Source organism: Bufo gargarizans, chromosome 9 (assembly GCF_014858855.1).
Source record: "Bufo gargarizans isolate SCDJY-AF-19 chromosome 9, ASM1485885v1, whole genome shotgun sequence".
NCBI classification, from domain to species: Eukaryota; Metazoa; Chordata; class Amphibia; order Anura; family Bufonidae; genus Bufo; species Bufo gargarizans.
In genome coordinates, this window is record NC_058088.1 from 160180418 (window position 1) to 160202845 (window position 22428).

The following is a 22428-nucleotide window of genomic DNA, read 5'->3' on the forward strand; positions in this document are numbered from 1 at the left end:
ACTACCTGAGAACGGGCTTGTTTTTGCCTTTCTGCTGATCAATACCTCAAAAAAAATGTAAGATTGACCTCACAGACATCTGTATTAAATCTCCCATGCTGCCCTTTTTAGAGCAATAACAAAATAAGATCGAGAACCATCCAAGGATTACACAATCATGAGGCAGTACAGTTATTAGGAACTAGCGGTCGTAAGGGTTGCGACTACATTCTTGTCCTTATCGCCTGAGGGTGGAAGATAAGAAAGAAACAGGAAAGACTTAATAGAAAAGTGAAATTGCTGCTTTTCCTGGAGAGTCTGATTCATCAGATTCATGCAGGTTCTGGCATCTGTATAACAAAGGCCTTCCTGTGCAGCATCTGGAGGAAGTCCCTTATACAGGTGCAACTTTGGAAGAAAAGAAATGCCATCAGGAATCGGAAACCACCGGGGGAGTTTATAAGATGATCCGACCTTGTCAAACGTCTCTTTTATATTCTAAATTGACAATTACCTTCCCCATTGTACCAAATATTGTCTCTCTGCTGTCAGAAAGGATTGCTTTTGGCTCCCTAAACGGCATCTGTCAGCAGATTTGTACCTATGACATTGGCTGACCTGTTACATGTGCGCTTGGCAGCTGAAGACATCTGTGTTGGTCCCATGTTTATATGTGCCCACAATGCTGAGAAAAATTATGTTTTAATACATGAAAATGAGCTTCTAGGAGCAACAGGGGCCGTTGCTGTTACCCTAGAGGCTCCGCTCTCTCTGCATCTACCGCACCCTCTCTACTTTAATAAGGACCAGGCAGTGAAAACATCATCATGCCTTGTCCAGTCAATCAAAGTGAAGAAGGATCAGTAGTTGCAGAGAGAGAGAGAGAGAGAGAGCACAGCCTCTCGGTGTAATGGTGACGCCCCCATTGCTCATAGAGGCTCATTTTTAGATATGAAAACATATTTCTCAGCAATGCGGTCACATATATGAAAATGGGACCAACACGGATGCCTTCAGCTGCCAACGCACATGCTACAAGTCAGCCAGTTTCATAGTTAGAATTCTGCTGACGGATACCTAAAGGGCCCTTTATGATTGCTCAGGGACCTTTGCAAGATTGTTTACGCTGTGGACAGAGTTGGTTATGGCCAGGGTCAGACACGCATGCCAGTCAGAACACCTAACAAGCATCCACATAGGCTTCGGCCCCGTACGGGTTCCAATCATGGACTTCCCAGATGCCTGGCACTGCTCCTTTAGGTTGTGCAGAGTTATGGCGGGTGCTCACGTGCCACACGCAGGCTTGCAAGCAGCAGTGACAAGTATTGGCCGGACCTGCCTGGTTTCCCTTTTGTGTGGTACATTCCCTACTGTGGTCATAGGTTGGCGATCTCGGGCTCAGAAACTGGAACCCCAGTCAGGTTTTACCGCTTCAAACAACCTCCTACAACCCCCATTACCTACTATCCGCTCCTGATATTGACTTGTCCTCAGGATAGGTCACTAATATCCAATTGTTGAGGGTCCAACACCAAGCAATCCTACAGATCAGCAGTTTTGTGGAAGCACAGCTCTGTTTAAAGTGTATTGGTTGTGCCAGGTTACCTCCGTGCCAGCCGAGCTGCATTAACCGGGCACAGCCACTACACTTCCAGAGAACAGCTGATTGGTGGGGGTGCTGAACCCTCACTGATCAAATATTAATGACCTCTCCTGAGGATAAGTCATCTGTATTAGCAGCCTGGAAAACCGCTTTATTGTGCTAAAGAACATGACTGAAGGTGGAGTATACCCCTGTATGCCGCATGTCTTGGAAGGTGGAAAGCGGAATCAGTCTATCATCATACTGAGCGTGCTATTTTACACGTGTTTCCCCTTGGCATCTCTGGCAAGGGGATGGGGTATGAATTTTTTATATGTGTTTTGTGCAAAAGTCACTTTGCAATAAATAACTAAAGCGCCCAATGTCTTCTGGTGACTGACTTTATTTAGATCTTGTGGCTCCAAGCCTCCGAGAAGTGACAGCAGAAAAACTGTGCAGGGTTTCCAGGTTTTGTGTTATTTTTCATAAGAACAATTTGGTTAATAATTTGTGTATTTTTACAGGACCGCTTTCCTTTTAGATGATTATTTTCACTCTTGTAATCAGTGAAGTGCTGATGTAAGTTGTCACACGCACATTGTAGGCAGAAGTGGATTCAGCAAGTGACTGTAGGAAGTAGGAAAGGTGTTCACGGCTCCTCTCATACTGACTGGCGTCGTTGCATAAAAGTCTTCTGAGCCCTGCATTTTATTGGCAGCTGGTAAAATTGAAGCTTTGGTTAAGCTAGGATGAGAAGTGCCCATGTCTCATCACCTATAAAGATGTGAGTCCATCCTACAGTGAATCACATCAAAAGCCGACTTGCAAGTTAAAGTGACCTTCCAGTTCACAACATTTTTTTTTTACTATCAATGCATAATGCATATAAGTTTACAAATGCCATGGTTGCTCATGGTCCTGCCTATAAGTAGCGCTACCAGATTTATGGTCCCATATATATCTGATGTTCCAGACGCAATACGTCAGAGGGGTATATGCTACTAAAAGTTCCCTGCTGCAGTACAGAGAGGATGATGGCCTACCGTTATTTATTATTATTATTTTTTATAGCCTTAGAACCATTGTATGTCTTCTGGAGAGCCATCCAAATATGTATAAATTTTCAGTATCTTGTGTCAAAAAAGCTGGCCACACATTTGAGATAACTGTCAGCTGAACCAGTGTTTGGCCTACAGGTATCTTTCTTGTGCCCCCTACACGCATACATGCTCGGCTTGGCTGAGCATGCATGCACTGTTAATGGAAGAAGGGAGAAAGCCGCTACCAGACACCTGTGGCAGTGGCTTTTTCTCGCCCATTTTCCTTGGGGGACACAGACCTTGGGTATAGCTCAGCTCCCTAGGAGGCGTGACACTAAGTAAAACTGTTAAGCCCCTCCTCCATCAGCTATACCCTCAGCCTGGAGATAGAGGCTACCAGTTTTAGCTTAGTGTCCAAGGAGGCAAGACACTCCCTGCTACTGCAGGGCTGTTTTCTCCTTGTTATTTTTACTTTTTCTTCTAATTTTGTTATTTTATTTTTTCCTAGGGATACCAGAGACGCATTAGACCTCTCTGCTCTCCCGGGGTTGAGCTGCGCCAGTGCCAACTTATCTGCACTGCTGCCTCCCCCACAGAAGCAATAGGAGGATCTGGGCAGCAATGGCTCCCCTACATCCCGCCAGCTAGGGGGTCGCCCGCACGCCAAGCCCCTCTTCCAGCTTCCTGCCACTGCGGTGCCAGTGGCTGAAGGGGCGACCCTGCTGGAAAGGACTGAGGGTGAAGACGTCGCACGGTGAGATGGCTATTCCAGCCCATACCCCGTCCCTATCTGCAGCATCTACCCCTCTGGGTAAGGGGGGCACCCGTGGTCGCTCATTCTGAGCGCTCATCTGCAGGACAATGCAGCACAGCAGCATCCTCAGCACCCCCACGCCGTTCCCCCCCACGCTGCTATCTTTCTCCCCCCCCTCCCCCTCATTCGGGGCTGACTCCATTTTTCTCTTCTCTCTCTCCCCCTTCCCGCCGAGAACGGGGGGCGGGGCTTAGCGGTCCCGACAGGGGGCGGGGCTTACGCGCGCGTCATTTTGGGGGCGGAGCTATGTTCTCCTTCACAGGAGACATTTCAAGCGCTGGAGGGGGCGGAGCTTGTTCCCCGTGCTTTCTGCTGAGGTTTCCCGCGCTTCCTCACTCCTGACAGGAAGCTGGGACACGGTGGGGGACTCTAACCTCCTGTGTACATCGCTCGGCTTCTGTGGGCGCTCTCTGCTGCTCACTGCTGTTCACTGCTTCTCTGCTGCTGCTGATCTGGGCCATCTCCTGACGTTCTTCTGAGGCACTGGTAGGACAGTTAACCCTCTCCTAACCCTCCTGGTCATAGCTGCTATAACCCTTTGTGGTCTCTATATTAGAGTACAACCACACTTCAGCATGTCAGATCCCACAGGTGCCCCCAAACCCTGGTACCATGCCTGTACCGCCTGTAAGGAACTTTTTCCGCGGGGGCAATCTGAGCCGCATTGCCTTGCATGTCAGGCCCCGGTGCAGGGCCCGCTTCCCGCTGCGCCCCCCGGTGCCTCTGAACCCCCTGACTGGGCTAGGTCTCTGTCTCAGGCGGTGGAAAGCCTTACACACGTAGTGGGCCGTCTCGTGGATAGACCGCCTCTCCCGCAGGCTGCCACAATCCCTGTCGCACCCGCTGGGACTACCGTTTCTGCCGCCCCCACTGGTTCCCTGCCTCCCAGCGAATCTTCCAGGGCCCGGCATACTCAGAAACGTTCAAGGGTTGAGCGCACATCTTCTCCAGATGCTTCGCTCTCTCCGCCATGCGTGCGAGCTCAGTCAAGTCTATCCTCTCAAAGGGATACGCTTTCTGAGGGAGAACTGGCGGATTCGGACGTGGACATGGACTCAGAGCTTCCGTCCAAATTGGCGTCCGCGGTGGGGCATCTTGTCACTAGCATCCGTGATACCTTTCAGCTACACGATGACCCCCCCAGCTCTGAACAGGCCGGCGTGTCCTTTCTCCGCCCCAAACAGGCCTCCAAGGTTTTTCCCATACACGCTGATTTTTCTTCTGTGGTATCCAAGGCTTGGACTCGGCCTAACGTCCGCTTTATTACACCCAAAAAGCTGGACATTTGTTATCCCTTTCCAGCGGATTCTGTGACCACGTGGACATCCCCGCCTAAGGTTGATCCTCCCGTGGCTCGCCTGTCCAAAAGCACTACTATTCCTGTACAGGACGGCAGTCTGTTGAGGACCGTCGTACGGAATCCCTCTCCAAGGCCATATTTACTGCCTCTGGTTCGGCCCTTAGACCGGTCTTTGCCTCCGCCTGGGTTGGCAAAGCGGTCTCTGAATGGGGTTTGCAACTGGAACGGGAGTTAAGGTCGGACGTCCCTGTTCAGGACCTCCGTTCCTTAGCCCAACTAATTGTTCAGGCCGGAAAATTTGTCTGTGAGGCCTCCCTTGATGCGGGTGCCCTCATTGCCCGTTCCTCTGCCCTGGCAGTTTCTGTCAGGAGGGAACTCTGGCTGAAGGTTTGGGCGGCGGACGCCGCTTCCAAACGCTCTTTGGCCGGCCTACCATTCACGGGTTCCCGCCTGTTCGGAACCCGTCTGGACGAACTTATATCAGAGGCCACGGGTGGGAAGAGTACTCACCTCCCCCAGTCCAGGCCAATGGGCGCCCCCCGTGGTCGCGCTGGTTCGTCCCATTTTCGGTCCTTTCGCAAGCCCACCGGGTCTAGACCCGCGGCCAGTTCTTCTTCCTCTGGCCCAGCCCAGGATAGACGCAAGAAGCCGTTTTTTCGGACGCAACCTACCTGGCGCAAGTCCCAGCCTGCCTGGGCTCCCACAGGCCAGCAGCCCTCTGCCTGAAGGTGCGCCCCCACCCAACCGGGTGGGGGGCCGCCTTCTCCTATTCAGGAACGTATGGCGGGCCCACATCTCAGACGCATGGGCGCTCGAGATTGTATCTTGCGGATACAAAATCGAATTTGCGTCCATTCCGCCAGACCGTTTCTTCCGATCCCGTCCTCCGCGAGATCCCGTACGAGTGGCCGCCTTCTTCGCGGCCATTCACTCTCTAATGGACAAGGGTGTCGTCGCCCCCGTGCCTCCGACGGAAAGGTTCAGGGGGTTCTACTCGAACCTCTTTGTGGTTCCCAAGAAGGAAGGCTCAGTGCGTCCGATCTTGGACCTAAAACGCCTGAACCGTTTTCTCCGACTGCAGAGATTCCGGATGGAGTCTCTCAGGTCCGCAGTGGCCTCCCTGGAAAGAGGGGATTTCATGGCCTCAATCGACATTCAGGATGCATACCTCCACGTTCCGGTTGCTCCATGTCATCACCGCTTCCTGCGCTTCGCGGTGGGGGACGATCACTTCCAATTCGTCGCCCTTCCCTTTGGTCTGGCGACGGCTCCTCGAGTGTTCACCAAGGTCCTGGCCCCTGTCTTGGCCCTTCTACGTTCAAGAAGTGTTTTTCTTCTCCCATACTTGGACGACATCCTGGTCAAGGCACCCTCCTTCTCTCAGACATCCCGCAGTGTGGAACTCACTCTGGAGACCCTGACGCGGTTCGGTTGGATTATCAACCACCCCAAATCTTCCCTTACCCCCTCCAGATGGCTGATCTTCCTGGGGATGCTCCTGGATACAGAGTTGGCGGAGGTCCGCCTTCCGTCGGACAAGCGTCTGGCCCTTCGCGGGTCGGTTCGCAGTCTCCTCCGTCATCACCGCCCTTCCCTCAGATCCAGCATGCGGTTGTTGGGAAAGATGGTTGCCTGTTTCGAAGCGGTGCCGTTCGCACAATTCCGATCCCGCACCTTTCAGAGGGCAATTCTGTCGGCCTGGGACAAATCACCGAGGAGTCTGGACAGGACCTTTCTTCTGCCTCCCCTGGCTCGGGCTTCCCTCGGCTGGTGGTTGCATATCCCTCTAAGGGGGAAGTCCTTCCATCCACTGAACTGGCTGGTGATTACCACAGATGCCAGCTTACGGGGGTGGGGGGGGGTTTTCTCTCCCCGGTCCGTCCAGGGCGTTTGGTCTCTATCGGAGTCCAGACTTCCAATCAATATTCTGGAACTGAGGGCGATTCTTCTGTCCCTCAGACATTGGACCCATCGGCTGAGGGGCCACCCTGTTCGGATCCAATCGGACAATGCCACGGCTGTGGCATACATAAACCATCAGGGAGGCACTCGCAGCGCTGCAGCGATGCAAGAGGTGACCCTCATTCTCCTCTGGGCGGAGACGCACGTGCCGGCCTTATCTGCGATTTACATCCCGGGGGTGGACAACTGGGCGGCGGATTTCCTCAGCCGGTCCACCATCGACCCGGGAGAATGGTCCTGCACCCAGAGGTGTTCGAAGCCCTTTGTCTTCGCTGGGGTCGCCCCGACGTGGACCTCATGGCCTCCAAATTCAACCACAAGGTCCCCCTATACCTGGCCAGGGCACGGGACCCGAAGGCATACGGCGCCGACGCGCTCGTCCTTCCGTGGCGCGAATTCTCCCTTCTGTACGTCTTTCCTCCTTTTCCCCTCCTGCCACGGGTTCTTCGGAGGATCGCGGCAGAGGGCGTCCCCGCGATTCTAATCGCCCCGGATTGGCCCCGCCGGTCTTGGTACGCCGACCTAATGTTGCTGTTGGCAGACGCACCGTGGCCACTGCCCTCCAGGGAAGACCTTCTCTCTCAGGGACCGATCTTCCACGAGCATTTAGGCTCGCTACGTTTGACGGCGTGGCTATTGAGACCGCCGTCTTAACGCGACGGGGTTTCTCCGCGGACGTAGTCCGCACCATGATCCGGGCTCGTAAGCCCGTATCCTCTAGGATCTACTATCGGGTTTGGAGGTCCTATCTGGGGTTCTGTGAGTCCCGGAGCATCCCACCTCTCCGGTTTTCTCTTCCCACAATCCTGTCCTTCCTCCAGTCGGGTCTGGACCTGGGGCTGTGCCTCAGTTCTCTGAAGGGTCAGATTTCGGCGCTGTCTATTCTTCTCCAGCGTCCCCTGGCCCCTCTAGGGCCAATTAAGACCTTTTTACAAGAGGTGGCTCACTCTGTTCCGCCGTACCGCCCTCCAGTTCCTTCCTGGGACCTGAATGTGGTGCTCTCGGCGCTCCAATCAGCCCCCTTCGAGCCTTTACGGGAGGTCTCCCTTCGCCTTCTGTCCTGCAAGGTCATCTTTCTTGTGGCCGTCACGTCTCTCCGACGGGTGTCGGAGTTAGCGGCTCTTTCTTGCTCCGAACCTTTCCTGATCTTCCACCAGGATAAGGTTGTGCTTCGGCCTGTCCCGACTTTCCTGCCAAAGGTGGTCTCCGCCTTTCACATCAATGAGGACATCGTCCTTCCGTCGCTCTGTCCCTCTCCTTCCCACCCCAGAGAACGGGAACTGCACCGTCTGGATGTGGTCAGGGCGTTGAGGATTTACTTGGAGGTCACCGGGTCCTTTCGGCGCACGGACTCCCTGTTTGTGGTTCCGGAGGGTTCGCGCAAAGGGTTGGCGGTCTCCAAGGTGGCTATTGCCCGTTTCATTAAACTGGCGGTGTCTGAGGCTTATCGAGCCAAGGGCAGACCTCCGCCTTTCGGCGTCACTGCTCATTCCACCAGAGCAGTCGGAGCTTCCTGGGCGTAGAGGCATCGGGCCTCGGCTGAACAGTTGTGCAAAGCAGCCACTTGGTCCTCTCTGCACACTTTCACAAAGTTCTATAGGGTGCATACGCATGCATCAGCGGATGCTGCTTTGGGCCGCCTGGTTTTGCAGGCAGCGGTTTCCTGATGCTCTGGTGGTGTTCCGCCTTGGGTTTGTGGTCCCTCTCTTCTTGGACTGCTCTTGAACGTCCCAAGGTCTGTGTCCCCCAAGGAAAATGGGCGAGAAAAGGAGATTTTTGTATAACTTACCAGTTAAATCTCTTTCTCGCTCTTCCTTGGGGGACACAGCACCCACCCTTCTGTGTTTGGTTACAGGGTTATGGTCTGGCGCCCCGTTGGGTTGCTGGCTGGTTGTTTCCGTTATTGGTTGTTATCCTTTCACTACTTGGACACGCAACTGGTAGCCTCTATCTCCAGGCTGAGGGTATAGCTGATGGAGGAGGGGCTTAACAGTTTTACTTAGTGTCACGCCTCCTAGGGAGCTGAGCTATACCCAAGGTCTGTGTCCCCCAAGGAAGAGCGAGAAAGAGATTTAACTGGTAAGTTATACAAAAATCTCCTTTTTCATAAGTATTGGACTTGTTGAAATCCAGAATCTCCACCTCTTCTTCTTTTCTCCCATCATCTACACATTAGGCTAGATTTACACAGCCGTATCCTTATTGTGGTCCGCAAACCACTGATCCGCAGAATATGGATACCGTCCAGATACAGATGCACGAGTGCGGCCAACACACAGATCTGTGTGCTGTCCGATTTTTGTTTGGCCCCATATAATTGGTCCACATGCGATCCAAAAATATGGTTGTGTGAATGTAGCCTTAGATGGTTGGCCAAAGGTGGCGGGTTCATCCTACATACGTCTAATGTGTATGGTCAACTTTACGTTATTGTTCCTGGTGATGTATTCCTGAAAACCTCATTTTATTTTTTATTTTTCTAGATAATGATGAGCCCCTTTTAAGTGGTTCTGGCGATGTATCCAAAGAATGTGCAGAGAAAATCCTGGAAACGTGGGGAGATCTCCTGTCCAAATGGTAAGAGAATCTAGTCAGTATCAGTCTGGTGTAGACAGTGTGTAGTGAGGTGATCATAGAGCTGGCCATTAGGTTTTAATAGAGCAGAACTTATTTTGGTACAAGCTAGATCTTGATGTCGTGACCAGGTTTATGGGGACATACATGTCCTTCTGCTGACTTCTTCAGATTTGTGTCCCTGACCCGACACTGTATTTTTGACTAGCCTGCACTGATGCCAGTATGTGTCAGTGTTAAAGGGGTTGTCCGAGTTCTGAAAAAAATAATAATATAGCACTGTAAATCTGATGGGCAGCAATATATAACTGAGCTAAGCAAGTTTTAGGTTAAAAAAGTTATTTTTCCTCATTTCCCTGGCCCTTTTGTTTACCTGCAATAAAAACAATCCTCTGCCCCTCCCCCTGTTCTGCAAAGGGAGTGAATAAGTCTGCCCTGAGTGACATGTCTGCCTGCTCGGAGACTCAGCAGCGTGTTGTATGTGTCGGACTACAGGTCCCAGCTGTACAATGACACTGCAGATACACACAAGATCTTCCACCTATCTGTTGTGCAATGCTTTGCAGAACTCCTCTGTCAGCTCCTGTGACCAGCATTTGTCTCCTTACTGCCTGCAGCTACTCAGTAAAGCCTTCAGCCCTTAGTCTGTGCAGCTGAAGGGGTTAAGAATCCAGGGAGAGAGCAATAAGCAGCAGCTGGCAGTGCAGGGGGGCGTGGCCAGCACAGTGACGTCTGGTGTACATCTCTCTCAGGCTTGTGCACCAATCATTATCAGAGCAGGGAGAGAAGCTGACATCGCAGGTCATGTGACCCTCAGTGAAATCGGAGAAACCAGCAACTTGAGATAAAGTGAATTATAACGTATTTTCAGTTAGAAACATACAAAGAATAAAAAAAATAACTGGCAACCCCTTTAATGTGCAAAGATGTGCCCATCTGTAAATGTGAAGAATTGTTTGCAAGTTTTCAAAATCTGATTAAAAGAAGTGATTTAAAGGGAGTCGGCTACCAGGTTTACGCTGCTCTATCTGAGGGCAACATAAACTAGTGACCGACACCGCAAGCAAGTGGATCACTTACTTAAAGAGGACCTTTCACCGATTATTACACTGTGAACTAAGTATACAGACATGTAGAGCGGCGCCCGGGGATCTCACTGCACTTACTATTATCCCTGGGTGCCGCTCCGTTCTCCTGCTATGTAGTGATGAGCGAACTTCTGTTTTAAGTTCGGCGTCTAAAGTTCGGCTTCCGGTTAGCGGAGAATCCCGATATGGTTCCCGATATGGATTCCGACTTCCGTTGTGGTCCGTGGTAGCGGAATCAATAATGGCCGATTATTGATTCCGCTACCACGGACCACAACGGAAGTCGGAATCCATATCGGGAACCATATCGGGATTCTCCGCTAACCGGAAGCCGAACTTTAGACGCCGAACTTAAAACAGAAGTTCGCTCATCACTACTGCTATGCCCTCCGGTATCTCCGCTCACTAAGTTATAGTAGGCAGAGATTTCAGTCACTAAGTTATGGTAGGCGGAGTCTGCCCTTGTTCTGCTCTAGCACTGGCCAATCGCAGCGCTCAGCTCATAGCCTGAGAGGCTTTTTTTTATCTCGGGCTATGAGCTGAGCGCTGCGATTGGCCAGCGCTACAGCATGGGAGAAGGAGACGCCAGCAGGTTCCCCTGGGTGGAGCCTAACATATGAAGATACCGGAGGCTATACCAGGAAAACGGAGCGGCGCCCAGGTATAACAGTAAGTGCAGGGAGATCCCTGGGCGCTGCTCTCCATGTCTGTATAGTTCGTTTAGATTTTTTTATTCTAGTGAAAGGTCCTCTTTAAGTAGGATTTCATGGGTTGCTTAGCTATGTTCAGCCCTTATTTTTGCACTAGGGGTTCATGCGTTCTTGTAAAAGACTCTTGCTGCCCTCCTGTGACGGCTTGGTGGTAGCTTGCTGTGACACTTTCGCCGCGCATGATAGTTGCCGATGGCAACGTGTTGTTTGTTATGCATGCGTGTGCACTTCCCCTTTTAGGCTGTTTCCTTTCCCATTTCTGGTGTGTATGGGGTTAATAGGTCTGTGCTAGGTGTGGCCTCTTGGCTCTTATTGTTCTGAGTTGTGAGCCTGAGGTCAGATTGTCTTCGTTGTCTTGAGGAGCTGGTGCTATTCCATGTGCCCAGTCCTTGAGGGCCACCTTATGGGACATCAATGTCACCTGATGTCACCCTTTTGTGTCTGTTGCTGTTACCCTACCTCACCTGTTGTATGTTTGGTGTGGGTTTATGTTTGAGCTTTGTTGTTATGTTTGGTTTGGTGTTTCATGTATGGCCTGTTTGGTGTTTTAGGTCAGCATGGATGCCAGACATATCCTTTTGTATGTCCTCACCCCCGAAAGGGGGTCCCTGGAGTTCCCCGGAGGGGAAACTACAAGCAGCTCGGCCTGGTGCCGCCATGGTTCATGCCTCATGGTGGTCCAGGTTGTTTCTACTGGATTCTGTGTTTGGTGTTTGTGCTGGGTCCTTAAAAAATACAAAGCAACTACGATACGTTGTTATATATTTCAGCGCTGCAATCCAAACTGTGACGTGGGTAAGTCTCACACTTTAAAAGCAATAAAATCAAACAGACCGCTCTGCTGTACACCAATATGAATCTCCTCGTCAATCACAACGGGCTATTTTTCATCGGACATTGAAAACACCATCCAGCTCCCCAGGAAAGTGTCTCTCCTCTTCTAGACTCTCCTATAGGGATCAAGGATTCACCACAATGGTGAGGTATTGCCGAACTCTGTCTCTGTGAATATTAAAAGGGTTTATTCTACTTACAAACACATCCTTGTTAAAAGCACATCAAAGTCTTAAAACCGCGTGCACATCCATGCGGTTTTAAGACTTTGATGTGCTTTGAATAAGGATGTGTTTGTAAGTAGAATAAACCCTTTTAATATTCAGAGTCTGACAATACTTCACCATTGTGGCGAATCCTTGATTGCTAGAGGAGAGACTCTTTCCTGGGGAGCTGTGCTAGGTCCTGCCTGGTGTGTGTGTTTGGGCTTATATGCATTACCAGGATCCAGTGGTAGCGGCGTGGACGGCTCGAGTTCCTGTTACAGCTGTTTCAGGTAGGTGTCCATGTTGGTCCTCTTGGCAGTGGTGCTTTCTGCCTCTGGACACTTACCTGTCGTGTCGCCCACTGCTGGCTGCTTTCTTACCCTTTGTTGCTAGGCCTTTTGAAAACTGATTCCTCCGTTTCGTGGAGGAATCGGTGTCTCCACCTTCTGACGCCATATTGCAGGGACTGTTAGAGTCAGTAGGGCCCTGGTTCGAGAGTATGAGTCCCCCTACTATTGAGGGCGGCTCATACAGTCAGGAGGTCAGGGATATAATTTAGGGATGCTTAGTTGGTTACCAGCTCCCTTTTCCCTGTTTCCAGGCCTAGCTGCTACCTTATTTTCCCCACATTGGGTTTCCCCCATTTCCCACTGTGACACCTCCTCGTGGACGATGAGTATATGTGACAGTCTGTAATTAATTGCCAAAATGATCTAGTGAATAGGGCAGGCTGGTGATGTCCTTATCCAGCGCCTGCCTGCCCACTTTTTTCTGAAGCATTGGGCTGGAATAAAATTCATGAGGAACGCTGCTTTCCTCACTCTATGAAGGCTCAAAATGAATGTCCAATCATGCAGCTGGAAAGGGACTTAAAGACTATGGACACCTTTGGGGGCAATTTTTATTTATTATTGCATTTTACTCATTTTGAGCCCCTTTCTATGTCCAGCCTTGAGATTTACTAGTAGCATGCTCTGTATTTTTACTGTGCTTGCTCCTTATCTCTATTTTCTGATAAACACTTATTTAAGCCACATTCTTTTTTCCCCCTGGGTTAGTAATTTAAAGATGAGGGTTATTAGATGACCAGCACAAGGTAAACATATGATTCTCACAGCCAGGCCGAAGTTAACCCTTTATGACAAAGCTGCTGAATATTTTTTAATAAAGACCAATTGAAAAAATGTTTTTAAGCCCAAAATGAGTAAAATGCAATCCTAAAAAAATTGCTTCAGAAGGTATACATCGCCTTTAAATTTCCAACCTGAATTCTGGATATGAGTAGGATTTGAAAACATGGCCACGTGTTACTGTGGTCTTTCTTCAGTTCCCAGTGGCATGGTAAGTGAAACAAGTGACATTATACCAGGTGCCCCATTTCAGCAGTAATGTTACTTGCAGAGCTGAAGGAGGAAGCTGTCGCATTGTGATCCTTTCCAAAATACGTTCTTCAATGCCAAATTCCAGTCCCTTCCTCCCTGTTGGGTCGCTATTGGCCATAAGTCTGATTCGCTGGCATTGTGTTTTGAGGGTGCTTCACTTGCCAAGGGCTGTGCAGTAGGCATTTAGCGGGTAGTACGCGTGTGTGTGCTAGACATGCTTTCATTCTATGTGTCATCCTTCTGCTTGTGGAGACATTGGATATATGAGTATTCAAGCTTTCTAAGCAGTGTACTTTTATAGGTTAGAGATCATCGCCATTTAGTTTGTCATGTCGCCAGCCGCTATCCATAGCTTTAGTGTGGACCTGCATGCAGAGAAAAGTTAGCACGTGGTTGTACAGTTTTCCAAAAACACAACGAAACCGAACAATTTTAGGAAAAAGGATAAGTGTGTAAGAAGAAGTGTGGCTTAGACCTGATAAGTGAGAGGCGGAACACATTACCAACTGCAGGATGTGTGATTAAGAACATAGGGGGGTAGACGGGGCATAAAGCCGTAGTTAATTTCTTAATAAATGTGAATCATAAATGTTTCTTAAGAGAAAGCACTCTCCTGTCCTTCCCATCCCTCCAGTTATTGTAACCGCTGAAACCTGTTTCCCAAACAAATATTTTCACAAGCAGTAACACAATGTTTCAAGCAGTGGATGAAGATGATAGATATTTCTTAATAAAAACTAATGGGCAGGATAGTATAGACCAGGGGTCTCCAAGTGGTTGCTCTCTTTCATGTCGCCCTGTAGTTTTGCATCAGCTGAAGAGTTGGCATTTGGAAATAATTGCAATAGATGTTAAAGGAGTATTCCTGTTGTTTGAAGTTATCCCCTGTCCACAGGATAGGGGATAACTATTAGGCTACTTTCACACTGCCGTTTCTGGGTCCACCTGTGAGATCCATTTCAAGTCTCTCACAAGTGGCCCAAAACGGATCAGTTCAGCCCCAATGCATTCAGAATGGATAAGGATCCGTTCAGAATGCATCAGTTTGCCTCCGTTCAGCCTCCATTCCACTCTAGAGGCGGACACCAAAACGCTGCTTGCAGCGTTTTGATGTCCGTCTGACGAAACTGAGCCAAACTGATCCGTCCTGACCTGACAATGTAAGTCAATGGGGACGGATCAGTTTTTACCGACACAATATGGTGCAATTTTTATTTATTTTTTTGTTCATATAATGCAAACGGATCCGTTCTGAACTGATAAGCATTTGCATTAAAGGTGCGGATCCGTCTGTGCAGATACCAGACGGATCTGCACCTAAACGCAGGTGTGAAAGTAGCCTTAGATCGGTTTGGATCCTACTGCTGGGACCCCCACCGATCACGAGAATGGGAGCCCCCTACCCCCTGCAGCTCCCCTGAAATGAACAGAAAGGCCGGTTGGGCCTGTGTGCCGCCGCGCTATTAATTTCTATGGGAGTTTCAGAGATAACCAAGCGCTGTACTCTGCTATCTCCAGAGGGGGCTGCATGGAGTAAGGGGCCCCTGTTCTTGTGATTGGTGGGTTCCCAGTGGTAGGACCCCCACCAATCTAATCCTTAGCCCCTGTCCTCTAATGTAGTATCATTATAAAGTGTAACTCTCGGCAATGTTTTTTCACTGGCCGTTCAACACTATGTAACCCACAAGAGTTTACAGTAAACCACGAGATGTCCAGTAAGAAGATTTCTCTATTAGTTCAGTGTTGGCCAGATAATGCGTTTCTGGGCTTTATCAATAGCAGTATGGATTGCTGTAAAACTCTTGCAGGCAATATTGCAGGGAAAGTTATACTTTAGAAATGTTGTTTCTGTCCTTTCAGTGACGATACACTAGAGCGCTCTTTGGCCCATTCCACTGTTTCCTATGCTGTACATCAGGGGCCAGCAACCTTCGACACGCCAGATATTGTGAAACTACAATTCCCAGCATGTTCCATTCATTTTTATAGCAGTTCTGAGAAGTATGACAAGTGTGCATGCTGTGAGTTGTAGTGTCACAGCAGCTGGAGTGCCGGAGGTTGCCTACCTCTGCTGTACACCATACCAGGACCGTCTTACGGTGGACGCCTTTGCTAAAAGCCCCTGGTTTAAAGCAGACCTCTCTAGGAAACTACTATTTACCCATGTGTTTTGATTCATAGATTTTCAGAGCTTGTCCCATTAGGCTCCACATTTGTTTTTCTTGTCTTTAAGGGGGTATTACCATTTCAAACGTTTATGATATATCCATGAGATATGACCTAAATGCCTGACAGATGTGGGTAACACTTCTAGAACTCGCACCCATCTCTAAAAGGGGCCCTCACGACCTCCTCCTGTCTGAATGCAACAGCCAGATGTGACCAGAACTACGGAAACAGCCAAGCTGCCTGTGCTGTGTTGCTTCCGGAGTTCCCATACAAGTCAATATGAGTCATAGAAACAGTAGCACAGCCACTTAGCTTAGTTTTTGTAGTTCGACTACCGGTGGCAGTTGTATTCAGACAGGAGGAGATCATGGGGTGGGGGATTTTGGTCCATTCTGATATTGAAATACCTCTTTAAAGTGTAACTGTCATGTTTTCATCAACAAATCTATTTTAGCATATGTTACTGCTGCAGCAGCATTCTGCATAAAGCAATATTTAGTTTCTCCGTATTCCACTGTTTTCCTTGAGCTTTTCCCTTATTTATGATTGAACCCTACAATATGAGGACCTTCTCAAGATGGCTCCTTTGCTAGTTCTCTGAGGCCAAAACTGCCTTCCCTCACTTCACATACACACTTGCTTTAGCTAGAAGCTTTATGCCAGCCAATCAGATTGAATTACTGAGAGACACGCCTCCTCACTCTGAAGCCTAATGCAGGCATGCAGTGTTCTGTTTACACTAAAGGGAAGACAGATAAGCCCTGGCAACGGTCTTTTAAGGGACCAGTGGAAAGGGACAGGGGTTATTAATGAAAGCTGTTATTATAGGGTAATTACAGATCTTTGGGCAATTATTGACAGACTAAGGCTACTTTCACACCAGCATTCTTGCTGGATCCGTCATGGATCAGCAAAAACGTTTCCGTTGTTATAATACAACTGTCTGCATCCGTTATGAACGGATCCGGTTGTATTATGTCTTATATAGCCAAGATGGATCAGTCATGAACTCTATTGAAAGTCAATGGGGGACGGATCAGTTTTCTATTGTCAGAGAAAACGGATTCGTCCCCATTGACTTGTATTGTGTGTCAGGACGTCTTGCTCCGCAACACATGGCGGACAAAAAAACGCTGCTTGCAGCATTACTCTGTCCACGATAGATGACCTGTCTTCTTGAGTCTCCATTTTTATTTTTATCAAAATGGCATTTTTTGGTACAACATCATGTTGTAAAGATTCAAGCTGGCTACCTGCATCTTCCACTAGAGGGAGTTTAAGAGCTCAGGGCGTGATGTGTAATCAAGGTGTTTTCATATTGCGTTTGCATGGTGTTTTTGATGTACCATGCCTATTAACCAGATAAGTGCCAAAGGGGGGTTCTTTTGGCATTTGTCAGGCCGGTGTACATTGACTGTATAGAATAATGTAGACAACAAAGCTATTGTATGAGATCTCCATTAACTAAATGAAAAAAAGTATGGTATATTGTGTGGTGTGTATTTTTATTAACATGGGGTTTAAATTAAAGGGCTTCTGTCAGCCCACTAAACTAGGGCGGCTACTTGCTGGTAGCAGCCGCATCCTCCTCTCATAATGACGCCCCCTCCGCTGTGTGATTGACAGGGCCAGGGAACGGGATCGTTCTCTGCTGGCCCTGTTTGAATTCAAAATATCGCGCCTGCGCCGTACCTGTCTTTAATCGGCGCAGGCGCACTGAGAGGCGGCCGCTCTGTCGGCTGCTCCATCCTCAATGCTCCTGCGCCGATGACGTCACATCTACACCCGGCGCAGGCGCATTGAGGATGGAGCGGCTGAGAGAGCGGCCGCCTCTCAGTGCGCCTGCGCCGATTAAAGACAGGTACGGCGCAGGCGCGATATTTTTAATTCAAACAGGGCCAGCAGAGAACGATCCCGTTCCCTGGCCCTGTCAATCACACAGCGGAGGGGGCGTCATTATGAGAGGAGGATGCGGCTGCTTCCAGCAAGTAGCCTCCCTACTGTTGGTAGCAAGGTAATTTACATATTATAAAAATTGCTTTTTAACAAAATCTACTGAACAAAAATGAATATTTAGCTTATGTATAGGGAGATCGCAGTGTAGGGATTATTATTAACCAAAAAAAAAAAAACGGTTTAGTGGGCTGACAGAAGCCCTTTAATGCCTATACCATGACATATGGAAGTTGTAAGTCGGGAGATACTAGTGAGATACATCCAATGATGTTCACCGCAAGATGGAGTGAATGTGCCCATACGGAGTTGAATGTATAGACAGTATGCAGCAGGTTCCTTAGCTCCCTCTAGTGGTGGCTGTAGGCAAAAGTATTTCTAATGTTACTCAATATTTTATATAGATTTAAAACAATTGAATCATATTAGATATTAACATACCAGATGCTTCCACTTTCTAGTACTGTGCACATATGTAGTTTAGTAACTTTCATAAAGCGGTGACATGTTTTTCCGAATACTTTTGCCATATATTGTCTCAATTTAGCATCATTTAATATTTCAGGCACTTGAATCTGAGTGTGCGTCCGAAGCAGCTATCCACACTGGTGAGGAGCGGCGTGCCAGAGGCATTAAGAGGAGAAGTCTGGCAACTCCTTGCAGGATGTCACAATAATGATTACCTTGTGGAGAAGTACAGGCTGCTCATCACAAAGGTAAGTCCATGATGCTTGTGGTGAAATCTAAATGATCTGGAATGCTGTACTCTCTGTACACTGTGACACATGAAATTTGCAAGTGATTGTGACGAGTGGCCCATCTGCACAGTAGAAGATAGTGGTGTTCTCTCCTCTGTGCTGGCGTCAGACTGGAGAATGTGCATCGGCTTTCTAATCTCTCTTGTATTCTGCACCTGAGAATCGTTCCCCTGTTCTTTTATAATGCTGCGGCCAGATAGGTTGTACTGTGCAGGCAGCAATTTACAACGTCTCCTTTACCCTGCACAGTAGAACCTTATTAGCCTCATTATTGGCCAACCCCTTTAACGAGGTTGTCCACTTGAAAAGTAAAAAATTTTATATATGGGAAAAAAAATAATCATGGGTTGTCATGCCGCCCAGACCCTCAGTGGCGAGGTATAATTGGGAGAACCAGGCAGCCATTGTTCAGTACCCCTGCAGCACCTCCACAGGAAACATGCAGTATTACAAGGTGTTGATTGATATCTATGGGACATTCACGTGATGCATGGACAGAGGTGTAGTCTCCAGTGAGAGAAGTTTTTTGTAGCTGTTCTACACATGATGGAGGTTCTGAATTTGGGACTGTCCTCTAGAGTTTGTTCAATTTGGACAAAAAATTGCCTAACTGGGGAAACGTGATAACTTAAGAGAAGCATTACTCATTCCTTTATTCCCCTGCTGTTCCCATGGGTCTCTGTTTACATGGCTGCAGGGATGATGACGTGCCCCTATACCCCTTTTTTCTACTGCAGTCAATCTCTGGCCTCAGTACTCTTGTTGCCAATACCTTTGAAGTACAGCGATTGCCTTCAGCAGTCGCATGAGTACACAAAAAAACTGTGGCGTAATAAACATCTTGGTATTGCTCATTTTATTATCACTTTTACCTCCCCCATGGGCAATTTTTGCCCAATTCTGATGACCTCTTTAACTCCGACCGCTGGGACCCTCACTAATTACTAGATTGGAGGACTTGTGTCCCCTGTTGGAGCTTCTGTGGTGCTTGCATAGCGCTACTTCATTCCAGGTTTGTGGAACTAATAAAGATAGCCAAATGCTGTAGTCCTTTAGTTTTTGAATGGCGCAACAGCCTGCATACACAACTGCTACTTTATTCGAACGGGGGATATTGGACTCCGATTGCCATAATTGCTGGTGGTCCCGGCAGTTGAACGCCCAGCAATCGGATGCTTATCATGTATCCTGTGATTTGGTATAAAACTATTTTCTGACAAGATTATAGGCATTCTTTCTTTTTTAATTACCATGGTTTTAATTAGCATGAGTTTGATACTGCGGTAACATATCACCTAGCTGCATTATTTCTACTAAGTGCAATGACTAATTTTTGTGTGTGTGTGAAAGGTTGGGGTGAAAAAAAAATAATTATGTCTTTATATATTAATGCATGACTTAAATTATTAATGGGAGACTTGGTAGCAGGTCACTGAACTGCTTTACAAATCACATTCCGACTGAAAACCCTTCAGTCCTTTGTTAAACTGTATCTTGTGGTGATACAGATATCGGTTGCATTTAGGGGTGCAGTAAAAGATTATTTTAGTAATCGAGTATTCTATTGAATATTTTTTTACGATTAATCGAGTAATCTAATAAGAAAAAAATGAGTTAATAGACTGTTTTCCTTTATAAAAACTCATTAGACCCCATGCCATTAGTCTCTGACACCCCTCGTTCCCCACTGTGCGATCAGCCCAAGTGCATCAGTTCCCCCCCCCAGTGCCATCAGCTCTGTTTCCCCCCCCCCAGTGCCATCAGCTCTGTTCCCCCCCCCAGTGCCATCAGCTCTGTTTCCCCCCCCCAGTGCCATCAGCTCTGTTTCCCCCCCCCAGTGCCATCAGCTCTGTTTCCCCCCCCCCCAGTGCCATCAGCTCTGTTTTCCCCCCCAGTGCCATCAGCTCTGTTTTCCCCCCCAGTGCCATCAGCTCTGTTTTCCCCCCCAGTGCCATCAGCTCTGTTTTCCCCCCCAGTGCCATCAGCTCTGTTTTCCCCCCCAGTGCCATCAGCTCTGTTTTCCCCCCCAGTGCCATCAGCTCTGTTTTCCCCCCCAGTGCCATCAGCTCTGTTTTCCCCCCCAGTGCCATCAGCTCTGTTTTCCCCCCCAGTGCCATCAGCTCTGTTTTCCCCCCCAGTGCCATCAGCTCTGTTTTCCCCCCCAGTGCCATCAGCTCTGTTTTCCCCCCCAGTGCCATCAGCTCTGTTTTCCCCCCCAGTGCCATCAGCTCTGTTTTCCCCCCCCAGTGCCATCAGCTCTGTTTTCCCCCCCCCAGTGCCATCAGCTCTGTTTCCCCCCCCCAGTGCCATCAGCTCTGTTCCCCCCCCCCCAGTGCCATCAGCTCTGTTCCCCCCCCCAGTGCCATCAGCTCTGTTCCCCCCCCCAGTGCCATCAGCTCTGTTCCCCCCCCAGTGCCATCAGCTCTGTTCCCCCCCCCAGTGCCATCAGCTCTGTTCCCCCCCCCAGTGCCATCAGCTCTGTTCCCCCCCCCCAGTGCCATCAGCTCTGTTCCCCCCCCAGTGCCATCAGCTCTGTTCCCCCCCCCACCCCCAGTGCCATCAGCTCTGTTCCCCCCCCCCCGCCCCCAGTGCCATCAGCTCTCCCCCCACCCCCAGTGCCGACAGCTCTCCCGCCCTGCTCCTCCTGACACCCGGATTGCACAGAGTCATTGGTTGCTATGACGCTGTGCACTCTGGGCGCCCCCACCCCCTCGGTTTCACCAACATACTTTTCCAGCAGGGGCGCTGCCGACACTCCATCGTTCCGCGCTGCACCATGGACGTGCTGTGAAGTGTCCGGAGGCCCCTGCTGGAAAGGTGAGTATTCCAAGCGCAGCGAAAGACCACAGAGTGGAGTAATAGCAAGCGCTTCACTCCCGCTCCTGTGGTCACATGACACAAATGAATCTTCGATGCAAATTTTTTTGTGTCAAATTACTCGAGTAATCGTTTCAGCCCTAGTTGCATTTATTGTTATAGCTCATGATTTAGTTTTTTCAGGTTCTATATGTTTTGTAATTTTCACTCTGAGCGCCATATTCTTCTGTTGTCCTAGTGCATATAATAGAACAATATAAGACGACATGTAGCATAAGATGAGCAGAAGCAAATGAAAGCCATCTGTAGCAATGAAAATAGCTGCACGCCTAATTTGGAGCACTGCTGAGTCCTATAATAGAATTCACTGCTTTCCACGTAACCATAGTGGGATCCTATGGAAATCTTCTTCGAAACACTTATGTTGATTAGAACAGTGAGGTTGAGACCAGTGAGGATCTAACTTTCTAGCCCAGTATGTGGACCACAAGTTCTCTGCTATACCTCCATTACCAGCTTAGGGTTAGGAGATATCAAAAATATTCCTACGATAACTATATTAAGAAATTTATTGCGATAACGATATATATCGCAATAAATACCCATTTAGAAAAAAAAACACAACTTGGGGCCACAAGTAGATATTATAAAGTATGGCGACTAAAAGAAGACATTATCCTGTATGGGGGCCACAAGAAGAGATTATACTGTATGGGGATTACAAGGAGACATTATACTGTATGGGGATTACAAGGAGACATTATACTGTATGGGGGCCACAAGGAGACATTATACTGTATGGGGGCCACAAGGAGACATTATAAACTGTATGGGGGCCACAAGGAGGGATTATACTGTATGGGGGCCACAAGGAGAGATTATACTGTATGGGGGCCACAAGGAGAGATTATACTGTATGGGGGCCACAAGGAGAGATTATACTGTATGGGGGCCACAAGGAGAGATTATACTGTATGGGGGCCACAAGGAGAGATTATACTGTATGGGGGCCACAAGGAGAGATTATACTGTATGGGGCCACAAGGAGAGATTATACTGTATGGGGGCCACAAGGAGAGATTATACTGTATGGGGGCCACAAGGAGAGATTATACTGTATGGGGGCCACAAGCAGAGATTATACTGTATGGGGGCCACAAGCAGAGATTATACTGTATGGGGGCCACAAGGAAAGATTATATACTGCATGGGCAGGTAGCGGGGCTCAAGGAGAGATATTCTGTATGGGCAGGGCGCGGG

The 22428-nt window shown here is 48.8% G+C and overlaps 1 protein-coding gene across 2 annotated transcripts in view; it reads left to right on the forward strand.

Annotated features, from left to right (window-relative positions):
- Window positions 1–22428, forward strand: part of RABGAP1 (RAB GTPase activating protein 1) — a 176162-nt gene that overhangs the window by 45926 nt on the left and 107808 nt on the right. For both annotated transcript variants that reach the window (XM_044269095.1, XM_044269096.1), the window contains exons 12-13: window positions 9161–9254; window positions 18159–18309. In XM_044269095.1, the coding sequence (XP_044125030.1) occupies window positions 9161–9254; window positions 18159–18309 (245 nt within the window). The remainder of the gene's footprint in view (window positions 1–9160; window positions 9255–18158; window positions 18310–22428) is intronic.